Source organism: Lithobates pipiens, unplaced genomic scaffold (genome assembly GCF_037356315.1).
Source record: "Lithobates pipiens isolate NorthernLeopardFrog02 unplaced genomic scaffold, aLitPip1_a1.2 Scaffold_23, whole genome shotgun sequence".
NCBI classification, from domain to species: Eukaryota; Metazoa; Chordata; class Amphibia; order Anura; family Ranidae; genus Lithobates; species Lithobates pipiens.
The window spans coordinates 108,538,447-108,552,306 of record NW_027507785.1 but is presented as its reverse complement, the minus strand read 5'-3'; the positions used below and the strand labels follow the sequence as shown (position 1 = coordinate 108,552,306).

The following is a 13,860-nucleotide window of genomic DNA, read 5'->3' as shown; positions in this document are numbered from 1 at the left end:
GACAGGCAGGTGACGGCTTCTCCTCCTCTCCCTTCTGCCGGTATTCATCGCCTGTAGGGAGGAAAATACAGCTGATCGGTTCCACAAAATGCTGCCCCTTCTCTTCAGGATCCTCTTTCTTCTGATTTGTTAGCTCTTGGAAATGGTGGCCAAAATCTCCTTGGCATTTTGGTTTATATATTCTATTTGCTGTCCTGAACTTTTCTAACGTGCAATTAATTTCACCTTACATTTATGTAGGGAACTGAAGAAAGGTGGTGTTGGCATTGCTATGGAAATGTTTACCAAGAAGTTACGGGATAGCTTCAAAAGGACTGTAGATTTAGGATTAACAGGAAAAGATGGAGTTGTGCATCCAAGTCTTGAGGTAAGTGTGCAATTTGCCTATCACTAAAATATTTCCAATTGGTTCTAATTGACCAGCAGGATTTTTCAAACAACTATTCGCAGTCTTCTAATGCAGTATTATAAGCAGTGCATAAGGATCAGTGAAACCTTGGTAAAATCTTGGGAACCATACCCAGACTTAACACAGTGGAGACTGCCTGTAATGTTGCTTTGGGCAGTAGATTCTGGAATGGACACTCACCTCAGCACTTTGTGCTATGTGTGCAGGGTGCTATACAGGTCCAGGGCCATCCCTATGGAACCCAGACCACGAAGAACACTCCTGGGGGTAGAAGCCTGAGCCCCATATATGGACAAGTAATGTATATCTGTATCTCAGAGTGTTACTGTAAAAAATTAGATTTTTTGGTGCTAAAATACAACCAGGTAGATGACCAGATTTTACATCACACCACAATCCAGAACAATTTTCCCAGCATACACATTTCTGTGAATGACAGTAAAGTACAGTGCATCCAGAAAGTATTCACAGCGCTTCACTTTTTTCACATTTTGTTGCAGTCTTATTCCAAAATGGATTAAATTCATTATTTTCCTCAAAATTCTACAAAAAAAACCTCCATAATGGCAATGTGAAACTAGTTTGTTTGAAATGTTTGCAAATTTATAAAAAAAAAAAAAAAATCACATATACATATTTAATCGCAGCCTTTTCTCAAGACTTTGTTGAAGCACCTTTTAGCACCAATTACAACATCAAGTCTTTTTGAGTATGATGCTACACGCTTGGCACACCTATTTTTGGGCATTTTCTCCCATTCTTTTTTTGCAGTACCTCTCAAGCTCCATCAAGTTTGATTGGGAGTGTCAGTGCACAGCTATTTTCAGATCTCTCCAGAGATGTTTCATCGGATTCCAGTCTGGGCTCTGGCTGGGCTACTCGAGGACATTTAAAGATTTCTCCCATAGCCACTCCTTTCTTATCTTGGCTGTGTGCTTAGGGTCATCCTGTTGGAAGATGAACCTTCGCCCCATTCTGAGATCCAAAACGCTCTGGAGCAGATTTTCATCAAGAATGTTCACTGTACATTGCTGCAATTATCTTTCCCTCAATCCTGACTAGTCTCCCAGTTCCTGCCACTGAAAAACATCCCCACAGCATGCTGCTACCACCATGATTCACTGTAGGGATGGCATTGACCATGTGATTAGTGGTGCCTGGTTTCCTTCAGACATGCGCTTGCCGTTTAGGCCAAAGAGTTCAATCTTTGTTTAATCAGACCAGAGAATTTTATTTCTCATGGTCTGAGAGTCCTTCAGGTGCCTTTTGGCAAACTCCAGGCAGGCTGTCATGATGATTGTTCTTCTGAAAGGTTCTCCTCTCTCCACAGAGAAACAGAGCTCTGTCAAGAGTGACCATCTGGTTTTGATAATTTTCTGTACCCTTACCCAGATCTGCGCCTCGACACAATCCTGTCCCAGAGGTCTACAGACAATTCCTTGTTGGTGCTCTAATATGCATTGTTAACTGTGGGACCTTATATAGATAGGTGTGTGCCTTTCCAAATCCTGTCCAATCAACTGAATTTACCACAGTGGACTCCAATTGAGTTGTAGAAACATCTCTAGGATGATCAGTGGAAACCGGATGCACCTGAGCTCAATTTTGAATGTCATAGCAAAGGCTGTGAATACTTATGTACATGTGTGTTGTTGTTTTTTTTTTTATATATATACATTTGCAAATATTTCAAACAAACTTCTTTCACCTTGTCATCATGGGATATTGTTTGTAGAATTTTTAGGAAAATTAATTAATTTAATCCATTTTGGAATAAGGCTGTAACAACAAAATGTGGAAAAAGTGAAGCGATGTGACTACTTTCCAGATACACTGTAAGTGGGTGCTGTAGCAACCACTGGCTGGAAACTGGAATGTCTTGGACATGCAAGGGATATGTCACATTACACCACAGAACTCCATAAAAGGGTTGGACCCTTTCATGGAGTTCCCTGTTGTTCTGGTGACCTATCCTTTGCACATTACACCACAGGTCACAAACTTTACTGCCACTTCTACCTAGAGCCCTTTATAAGGTACTTTGGCCTTTCTTCGTTCACTTTTGCTACAAGGACTTAGCCACAGGATGGCCTGCTCCTGAGTTGCTGCATGCTCCATCTTGCACGCACATACTCTTATCCTATATTCTGCACCCTACCTTGTGAGTACGCTGCAGGGAAATATCTTCACTGACAACTATGCTGGATGCTAGGAAAAAGGGAGCCAAGGCAAAAATTCAGGCAAACCTTTTGCTCTGCTCGGCCCGCACAACACTCAACCTCAGAATGACGTTGTTTTCCTTGCACCTGAGCAAGACAAGATTTTAACATTGGTCTCTGCATCCGATTCTTGCTTTATCCCAGCAACACAAGTGGCCAACTATCTAATGCAGAATTTTCTGCAACAATGTCAGAATTCCTCTGGTGGCTAACAGCTTGAATACAGTCATTGCTGCTAAGGGCTCCAAAAGGTCAGGCTTCTTCTACCTGAGCCAGATCCTAATATGCCAGGCCTAGAAGAGGTGGACTTAAAGGGGAATGAAGAGGCTCACTTCTGCTGTGTTCAGAATCCTTGGCATTGTCACACTTGAATCTCTCCTGGCTTGCCATGCCTTTTTGGGTACTAAGAGACCTGCTAAATCTAAAAAGACATTACCCATCCATGAACAAATAGAATAGACAATTCAGGAATTTTTTTTTTATAGCCCCCCTTCTTAAAAACTGTCTTTACACTTGCTGGCCCAGCTCTGCAACCATCTAGTGCTGCAATTTCTGTCTGTCAGACTACAGCTAATTGGGCTAAGGCAATTAACAACCAATGTGATCCTGTATTACAGGACCATACTTTAACTGAGCAGTTCTGCCCTGCTCTTTTGGGGAGGGGTGGTTATCGATGGCGGTGTTGTCAGGAGAATGGCTGGTCTTAGCCCATCAATCATCAATGATTGAAGTGCATTATTTATATTGTTACATTGTCATGTGTAATGAAATTGTTTAACTCACCATAATGCAGAATCAGTGGGAGCTGGTAAAGAGTGGATACATTTTTATGATCTTACAGATACAACCGGCCCTTTGAGTTTAACACCCCTGCCCTAGAACAAGTTGTGACACAAATTTCCAGAAAGAATTAAATTTCCACTCACATGTGCAGAATCGTATGACTGCCTGTAAATAACACCTCACACGTATGCCTTTTGAAGAGGGAAGTCTTTGTAGAGATATCTGTTAGTTTGATTATTTCTGGATCACAGAGGACTCTGTGTTCATTCAGTGGTATTAAAAGGTAAAAAATAGTTCAAAAATCCCCTAACTGCTTCTTTATCTCAAACCAGCCAAAATCTGTCCAATGGAAGTCAGATTTTCAGACAGCCCTGAACCATCTTATGTCCCAGAGAGTACCTGTACCAGTACCACTTTAGGACACTTTCAAATGATTCTGTTGAAACCTGTTCACAGTACAAAAGCCCAAAGAGGGTATTCGTTCTATCCTGAACGTAACAACTCTAAAGCAAATGCCTTCCAAAAACAACATTTTTCATGGAATCCCCAAGGTCAATTTAAGAGGAGTTCCATTTTGGGAAAAAAAAGTCAGCAGTTACAGTATATTTTTAAGGGATCCTGCGATTTGGGCACCCCAAGTCAATTCATCGATCGGCTTCGGGTGCAGGAGCTGGCATTGTAAGGGGAACCGGCAGTCAAGCCTTCACGCTTCCTACTGCGCAGGTTCAAGTCGTGTTGCACTTTTTAAATGGTCCCGCTGTCTTCTGGGACCCGTGTGCCAGTGGAGGGTGCGAATAAACAGAGCTTCCCCTTTTGGGTGGAGCACCACTTTAATACCTCTCTAAACCCAAGTAAATTCTTGGCATTTCTAAACATTTAAGATATATCTGCATATTCCTATTTATCTTTCCCATCAGTGCTTTCTGTGCTTTGCAGTAAAAGACAATCACGTTCAGTATGTCACACAGCCAATAGGCCTGTGCTCTGCTCCTAGAATATTCACAGGGGTTCTTGCATGTCTTCTTGCCATTCTAAGAACTCAGAACAATGGCAGTTGTGGCTGCAATCTTTCTTGGTCTACCTGGCCTTGGCTTGGTATCTAGAGATCCCTGAATTTTCCACTTTTTATTAAAGGGTTGAATAGTACTGACTGGCATTTTCAAGGCTTTGGATATCTTTTTACATCCTTTTACATCCAAGTTCCATTACCTTGTTACGCAGCTCTTTTTGACAATTTATTTTCTTCTCCCATGGCTTAGTCTCTAGCCTGCTCAATGCATCCACTTGAGAGCTAACAAACGCCTTGACTAATTTATATACAGACTATGCAATTTAAAAAGCCATAGATGTGGGAAGTTTAACCTTTAATTGCCATTTTAACCCATGTGTGTCACCTTTTGTTTCTGTACCAAGGCCAAACATTCCAGGGTATGTAAACTTTTGATCAGGGCCATTTGGGTGATTTTTACTATCATTATGATTTAAAAAGGAGCCAAACAACTATGTAATGGCTTCATAGGATCAATATCCTTAAAGAAAAGACAGTTTTTCTTGGCATGGACAGTCATATTTTCAATATCAATGACATACTCTCAATATTTCTGCCAGGGTATGCAAACTTTTGAGTACAACTATATAGATTGCATTGCACTTTTGCAAAACACTCAGGACAGAAGAAATACTTTATCTCAAACACAATTTTGGTATCCTGTTAAGAAATAAAATTTTTGGTGAATCAGTAGGCCCATACCAGGAATGTAAAAATGACTGTGGTCCACAAGGGATATAGAGGTTCTAGGGCTAAAGTGGGGTAAATTAGCTTGCAGATACAATTTTATGATAACTTTATATGATCTACTTTTTACTGCCTACTTTTCTGACATTTCTGATGAAAACACCATAGAGGTAAAGACTCTTGAATTTTGGCACTTAGAATTTAATCTATTTCTTTTCACAGGACAGTGCAAAGAAGCTGGAGGAGAATGTATACTACTTTGGCAATACTGTGGAAAGTCTGTTGTACAGGTTTGGCAAGGCAAGTTCTCATCTGAAAACTGTGACCATTTTTTGCTGCTGTTATGATCCACAATGCTGTGCAGTGAAATAGCTCTCCTCCTGTTATAATCGAAGCGGGGCTAATAAATCATTTTATCTTCATGAAGTGGCATAAGGGAAATGTCTGATGGTGGCAAAGTTCTGGGTGTTTTTCAGTTCTAAAAAAACGGATTTATCGTACAGTACTTGGGTGGTGTCCTACAGATTTAATTGTATTTTCTTCTGCAGACAATTGTAGATGAGCAGCTTGCATTGAAGAGAGTGGCAGATATTCTTATAAATTTATACGCCATGACAGCTGTGATATCTAGAGCAAGTCGCTCCATCAGCATTGGCCTACGAAATCACGACCATGAGGTAAGAACAAAGATTTGACTGTTTCAAATCCTCAAGTACAAAGGATTTGATTATGGACTGCCATATGTGATGGCACAGCAATGGAAATTACTCTGGTACTGAAGTCATAGCTCTTTGTACAGTCTGAGATTATGGAGAGATTTATATATTATATACAAATTCTACAGGGAGTCATGAAAAAATGTGTAGCTGATGGCACATGGATAAATTTCCAATGAGTAGCTGATGGCACATGAATTAGTTTCCAATGGGTTTAAAGCCTGTAGTGAATTTGAGGGCCTATTTATCAGATCCCAATAGAATTACTATTGGGGGCGGCAGGCATCAGTATAAACCTGACAGGTGTACTAATCACCCTCTATCCAAAACAAAAAAAATGTTGCCTTTAGTTATACTTTTAAATGATTTGAACACAGTAGTATTTTATGTTGACACTGTAAATATTAATTTACCAGCTTGCCAATCTCTTTTTTTGTTAGCCTGATTGGACTGGTATCTCCACAGCAGCTTTAAAGAAGAACTCCGGGATAGTGATAAAATGTGCACATTAGCCCTGCATAGTTAGTTTAGCAAAACTGCTAATGTGATTTAGATTAAAATTGCACTCTGGGTATAAAACTCAGTATTAAAAATCAGTGACGACATCTCTTTTTAAACAGAATTTTCTCTCTGAAGCAGCAACATCACTTCCTGTTAGTGTTTGTCACCACATACTAAGACTACAGATCCCATCATGCCCTGGGATTTAGAGTTTTGAATGATTAGCAGTGCAGAGGGGAATGTGGGCATGTATGGGATGAGTCAGACTCCTGGCTTGTCCATCTAACTATGCTGTACAGTTGGTAGTCTCAGCGGGTGGATTGGACCAAGAGTCTGTCTCAATGGGTGGGAATCGTACTCCAGGTCTATACTGTACAGTGGGCAGATCAGACCAGGAGTTGAAACTACTGTGTCTACCATCTGCAACAAGTGGTGATGTAATCACCGTACCAGTCATTGTTTACTACAGTGGGGAATGTACAAGACTGGTGGCCAGGGAGATAGAGGGCACAGAGGCCACTGGTCTTATCAACAGGATATCTGGGAAGCAAAGGGCTTCTCACAGATTAAAGATTTCTGAATCCCACATGGACTGCATTAAAACGCTAAGAAATGATTTAAAGGTACGGTATCTTACAAAAGGGAGTACACGTCTCACATTTTTGTAAATATTTTATTATATCTTTTCATGTGACAACACTGAAGAAATTACATTTCTCTTATATTCACCGACCGGCACAGCTCCTCTCTTAGCCATTGGGTTGTTAGTCTTATCACTAGGAGAATACTAGGCATTAGTTGTAACACAACACTCAGAACTCTTAGTTCCGCCCAGGGGGGCGGTCCCTTGGGTAACAACCCTCCTGTCTGCAGATGGACCTCAGTTTTATTTTGCCTAGTGAAGGAGAAGGACCTAGGAACCCTGCGGGCCCATCGGTCCGTGCTTTTCTATGCAGAAGCTTGGCTTTTTGCGCAAGATGAATGATCCTGTGATCTGCTATCAACAAGCTGGGGGACAGGCTGGATACCCTTATCCTTGTAGTCTCCCCAGTCCGGCCATTGAGCGTGTGCAGGCCACAGCTATGCGCTCGGCAGGCCACGACGAAACCTCAGCTCCGGAGGTGGTCGTGAGCTTTTATGCTCCGGGGCATACATATGACCGGGCTACTGATGTCTGAATCACAGTATGCTGGGCCAGCAGCTACTCTGTACTGATCAGTGAATAGTTCTGCAATGCAATGTCTCCCAGCTCTTCAGGACTGGTAAGTACAGCTCTCCCTGCCTCGGTGGGGCTGAGCAGCTAGGCATTCTCTGGGAGGTCGATTCGGGGGTCCCTCACCTCCCTCTCTTCTCTCCCCTGTCCCTATCTCCCCCCTCCCAGGGGGGATGCTGCATGTGGCTGCTAAGTGGTTTATGTGTGCATATACAGGGGATCTCTGTGGGCTCTCACCTGGGATGGGAGGGCTGGCTAGCGGTGTCCTGGGTCCTGTGTTTTATGCCCCTGGAAAGTGCCTGTGAGGGTTTGTTGTGGTCTGGTGCGGCACTGTGTCTCTGCCTCATTTTTCTTTCTGTACCTCATGGAGCTGCTGGTGGCCATTTTAGGTGTGGGCCAGCGCAGCATGCCTTCCTGGGCTTCAGCGGCCATTTTCCAAGTGATCTCCTATTCAGGACATTGGCGGACATTTTCTGTAAGCCTGAACATGTTTTCAGGGGTGTTCTCTAGTACAGGGCTCGACAAAACCCGGGCGCCAGGTCGCATTTGCGACTAGAATTAGCGACGTGGCGCCTGGGGCAGCACAGCTGGGGGTATCCTTTCTCCGTGGACTCCGCCCCCCGGCGTGATTGCGTCGGGCCATTACGCCGGCGGCCGGTAATTGAGACCGCGGCTTTGAGGCATTCTGCGGTCCTATGATTCCTTCTGGAATCTGGCGCCCTCTTGTGGTGGCCTTTGATATGACAACCAGCAATGCTAATGGAGCTTCCCCTGCCTGTTTTCATTGCCTGCCTATCGCCTTCCCTTTATTTAGAACCTTTATACATTGTATATATTTTTTTATTCTAACACCCTAGAGAATAAAATGGTGGTCGGTGCAATACTGTCTGTCACACCGTATTTGCGCAGCGGACTTACAAGCACACTTTTTTGGGGAAAAATGATTTATTTAATAAAAAAATAAGAGAACAGTAAAGTTAGCCCAATTTTTTTTTCTTTTGTGAAAGATGATGTTACGCCGAGTAGATTGATAACCAACATGTCACGCTTCAAAATTGCGCCCACTCATGGAATGGCAACAAACTTTTTCCCTTTAAAATCTCCATAGGCGACGTTTAAAAAATTCTACAAGTTGCAAGTTTTGAGTTACAGAGGAGTTCTAGGGCTAGAATTATTGCTCTCGTTCTACCGATCACGGCGATACCTCACATGTGTGGTTTGAACACCGCTTTCATATGTGGGCGGGACAGGGCGCTTTTACATTTTTTTTTTTTTTTGTTTTCTTATTTTAACTTTTATTTTTTTCAGTCAGAGACTCACTGATATGGTGATTGAGGTCTCCGGTGGTTCAGTCAGGAAAATCATTCCTACCTCTAAGATGGACAGTGATCACTATGGATACCAGTCTATCCGGCTGGGGTGGAGTGATGGGGGTTCAGTCGGCTCAGGGCCTCTGGTCGACAGAAGAATCCAAGTTGCCGATCAGTCTGCTCGGATTGAGAGCGATCAGGCTGTGCCTCTCCACATAGTCGATGAGACTGCAAGGGCGTCCGATCAGTATCCAATGAGACAACGCCACTGCGGTGGCATACGTCAATCACCAAGGGGAAACAAGAAGCTCAGCCACTGCAAGGAAGGTCGCTCACATGCTTCAGTGGGCAGAGCGGCACGTACCGTCCCTGTCAGCCATTTACATCCTGGGAGTGGAGAACTGGCAGGCGGACTATCTGAGTCGACAGATGCTGGACCCAGGAGAATGGGCATTGCATCCAGAGATATTCAGGTTACTGTGCCTGAAGTGGGGCACACCAGACGTGGATCTGCTGGCCTCCCATCTCAATCGGAAGGTGCCAAGATTTGTGTCCAGGACAAGAGATCCATGGGCAGACTCATCAGACGCCCCGGTGGCTCCGTTTGATCGGTACCAGCTGATCTACGCCTTTTCTCCACTAAAACTGTTACCTCGTCTGCTTCGCAGAGTGGAAGCCGAGGGGATCCCAGTGATATTGGTTGCCCCAGATTGGCCTCGGCGCCCCTGGTACGCGGACCTGGTGCGTCTGGTAGCAGATGCTCCCTGGCAACTGCTGTTGCGAGAGGACCTTCTGTCTCAAGGCCTGATTCGCCATCCTGCTTTACCATCGCTGGCTTTAACGCCTTGGCTATTGAGAGCCAGGTGTTGAGGAACCGGGGTTTGTCGGACTTGGTGATCCCAACTATGTTAAGGGCACAGAAATCTTCTTCTCGGAAGATATACCATCGTACCTGGAAGGCCTACATCTCCATGTGTGAGGAAAAAGGATGACATCCATGCTCATTTTCTATATCCAGGATCCTGCTGTTTCTTCAGCAAGGAGTAGACCAAAAATTGTCATTAAGCACCATTAAAGGGCAAATTTCAGCCTTGGCTGGCTTTTTTCAGCGACCCCTGGCATCTCACTCCTTAGCGAGTACCTTCGTTCAGGGGGTGCGACATGTAGTCCCTCCGGAACGTCCACCGATACCCCCTTGGGATTTGAACCTGGTGTTGTCGGCACTTCAGAAACCGCCGGTTGAAAATATCAAGGAGATTCCCCTGTTGACTCTTTCCCAGAAAGTGGTCTTCCTAGTGGCCATCACATCGGCCAGGAGGGTTTTGGAACTGGCGGTCTTGTCTCGCAAGTCGCCCTATCTGGATATCCACAAGGATAAGGTGGTGTTGCGTCCACAACCGTCTTTTCTACCGAAAGAGGTCTCGGCTTTTCATATCAATGAGGACATTGTATTACCATCTTTATGTCCTAAGCCCCCTAAGGAGGTGGCCCTTCACGCTCTGGATGTGGTTCGGGCTCTAAAGGTGTTTTTGTGTGCCACGGCTCCTTTTCGGAAGTCAGACTCGCTGTTTGTTTCGGTGGCTGGTCCAAAGAAAAGCATGTGAAAGGCGGTCTCATCGTCCACCATTTCCAGGTGGATCAGACAGATTTTAGTACAAGCCTACGCATTGAAGGGGCAGGTGCCCCCCTTTCCAGTCACGGCCCATTCCACAAGGGCAATCGGAATGTCTTGAGCCTTCAGACACCAAGCGTATGTTGCTCAGGTGTGTAAAGCGGCGACCTGGTCAACTGTCCACACGTTTACCAATTTCTACAAGGTAGACGTCAGTGCATCGGCTGATGCCTGTTTTGGCCGCAACGTTATGCAGGCGGCCGTGTAGTTGCAATTGAATATGCAATATATATTTTCTGTGTTTTCCTGGTTTTTCGATAAAAACGCAGTACTGTTTTGTTAACCACTTCAGCCCCGGACCAATTAACAGCCTAAGGACCAGAGGTATTTTTACAATTTCGCACTGCACTGATTTAACTGGTAATTGCGCGGTCATGCAATATTGCACCCAAACGAAATTTGCGTCCTTTTCTTCCCATAAATAGAGCTTTCTTTTGATGGTATTTGATTGCCTCTGCGATTTTTATTTTTTGCAATATAAATGGAAAAAGAGCGAAAATTTTGAAAAAAAAGATTCTTTCTTCTTTTTGTTATAAGAAAAGTTGAATAAACTAAATTTTAGTCATACATTGAGGGCAAAATGTATTCAGCCACATGTCAAAATGTCAATAAGCGTATATTTATTGGTTTGCGCAAAAGTTATAGCGTCTACAAACTAGAGTACATTTTCTGGAATTTACACAGCTTTTCATTTATGACTGCCTATCTCATTTCTTGAGGTGCTAAAATGGCAGGGCAGTACAAACCCCCCCAAATGACCCCATTTTGGAAAGTAGACACCCCTAGGAAATTGTATATTGCTCACACATGCCATGGTTATATGTGGAATTGCACCCCAAAATACATTTTGCTGCTTCTCCTGAGTACGGGGATACCACATGTGTGGGACTTTCTGGGAGCCTAGCTGTGTACGGGGCCCCAAAAACCAATCGCCACCTTCTGGATTTCTAAGGGTGCAAATTTTTGATTTCACTCCTCACTACTTATTAAGGTTTCGAAGGCCATAAAATGCCAAAATAGCACAAAACCCCCCCAATTGACCCCATTTTGGAAAGTAGACACCCCAAGCTATTTGCTGAGAGTCATGTTGGCTGAACGAAAAAAGAGATTGATCGGTGGGTATGCCCACCATTAGAATACCTCCCTTCATCCACCCATTTCTAATGATGGACATACATGCACCATTTATATATGCCGAAGCATGGGGGCATCCTCCCGCAAAAAAGTTATGCCGCGTACACACGGTCAAACTTTTCCACGGGCAAGCCCTCCGTCGGAATTTCGACCGTATGTACGTGGCATTAGGAGCAAAATCGCTCCTCCGCCCCAGCTGCCCCCATGCTTCAGGCATATATGCTCTTTTTTAACTGTGGTGGTGAAATCACCTCCTACAGCACTGGAGTCACGGCTTTATGCATCGTGGGAGCAAACGCTGTTGCTGTCAAGATAAATAAATCTGCGCTGCAGCTAAATGGCGTACCTGAAAACAAGAAAAATGTTTAACAATAAAACACAGTAAACAGTAAAGTATAAAAAATTAGAGAGAGAGAGAACAATAAAACGACAACTATTTTTGGTTTTTATATTTTTTTGTTATTTTTTATTTTACTTTTTTTTTTTATACACTTTTTTTTGAACTGTAAACTGTAACAACTGTAACATTTCGGGTCTCTCAAAATGCGATGGCATCTTGGGAGACCCTGTGTTAGTGTGCCTAGCCTGTGAAATGCTGTACCCTATGCTAATACTTCACAACTGGTCATTGAGGTCCACCCCTCCCATATTTTTGTTATATTCGTGGACACAGAGGGGTTTCTCCACAATACCAGTCGCCGTAGAAATTTGGACCGTCGTGTCTGCATGAAGGGAGGTAAGAACGAAAACCTTCTTATTATCCCTCCACTTCATAGCGAGCAAATTATTACACCGATAGCAGGCTCTCTCCGCCAGCCTAAGACGGGAATCTACAAGCCGCTGGGGAAAGCCCCGGCGATTAGGTTGCACGGTGCCACATGCTCCAATCTGATGATCAAAAAAGTGACTAAACAGTGGCACGCTGGTATAATAATTGTCCACGTACAAATGGTACCCCTTTCCGAATAAGGGTGACACCAAGTTCCACACTATCTTGCCAGCGCTTCCTATGTAGTCAGGGCAGTTCTCCGGCTCTACGTAACTATCTTTACCCTCATAAACCATAAAGCTCCATGCATAGCCTGTGTCCCTGTCACAGCACTTATAGAGCTTGACCACGTATCTGGTACGCTTGTTGGGAATGTACTGTTTGAATGACAAGCGACCAGTAAACTTAATCAGGGACTCATCAACGCAGACAACTTGATGGGGAGTAAACAAGTCTGCAAAACGTTGGTTAAAGTGGTTTATGAGGGGCCGAATTTTGTAGAGCCGATCGTGTTCAGGGTCTTCACGATGACGACAAAGTTCATTGTCACTGAAGTGCATGAACCACAAGATCTGCTCGTATAGTTTCCTGGACATGGAGTTAGAGAACACGGGCATGTGGTCAGTCGGATGCGTGGACCAATAAGCCCGCAACGTCATGAATTTATGTGTGCCCATGTTGAGGGAATGGCCCAGAAAGGTCTTAAATTCGGAAACCGTAACTGGTTTCCAATCTCTGGCAAGGGAAGGCAACTGGGGATTAGCGGCGATGTGTTGACCAGCATATAAATTGGTTTGGTCCACAATAGATCTATAGAGATCTTTAGAGAAATACATAGAATGAAAATCAAGTGGCGTAAAATCATCTGTATCCACCTGAATACCGGGTTGGGCAGTGAATGGGGGAAGTACTGGTGCTGCAGAAGTGGTGGGCACCCAATCAGGATTGACAAATTCTGCAGGAAGGGCACTATGGGAACGACGGGCCTGCCTTTGTCTTCTTCTTGGTGGCAGCGGGACACTACTTGTGCTTGCCACCTCGCCAGCTTGAACTGCACTTATGGGACTCGCCACGTCACCACGTGATACTGCAGTGCTGGATGTACGTCCAGGGTGTACTAGGCCGCTGGTGCTTGCCAGTTCACCAAAAGGATGAGCGGCGCTAGTACTGGCTCTCTGCTCCATACGAGGGACCTGCGGTTCCTGCACCTCAACAACATCAGAAGATCGGGGTCGGGTACACCTGACGTTAGCAGGGACCACATCTTCATCGTCAGAGCTATCTGTCATGGAGCCACTGTCCTCTACAGGTTCGTATTCTGAGCCTGAATCTGACAGATCAGTGTCTTCCTCTTCACTATCTGTCATGCTCAGAAACGTGTAGGCCTCTTCACTAGTGT

General features: G+C 44.2%; 1 protein-coding gene across 1 annotated transcript in view; it reads left to right on the top strand.

The window, feature by feature from the left end:
• ACAD9 (acyl-CoA dehydrogenase family member 9) overlaps nt 1-13,860 on the top strand; it is a 200,550-nt gene that overhangs the window by 171,945 nt on the left and 14,745 nt on the right. Inside the window, exons 14-16 of the mRNA XM_077452161.1 lie at nt 241-367; nt 5,369-5,446; nt 5,695-5,823. Coding sequence (XP_077308287.1) covers nt 241-367; nt 5,369-5,446; nt 5,695-5,823 — 334 coding nt within the window. The remainder of the gene's footprint in view (nt 1-240; nt 368-5,368; nt 5,447-5,694; nt 5,824-13,860) is intronic.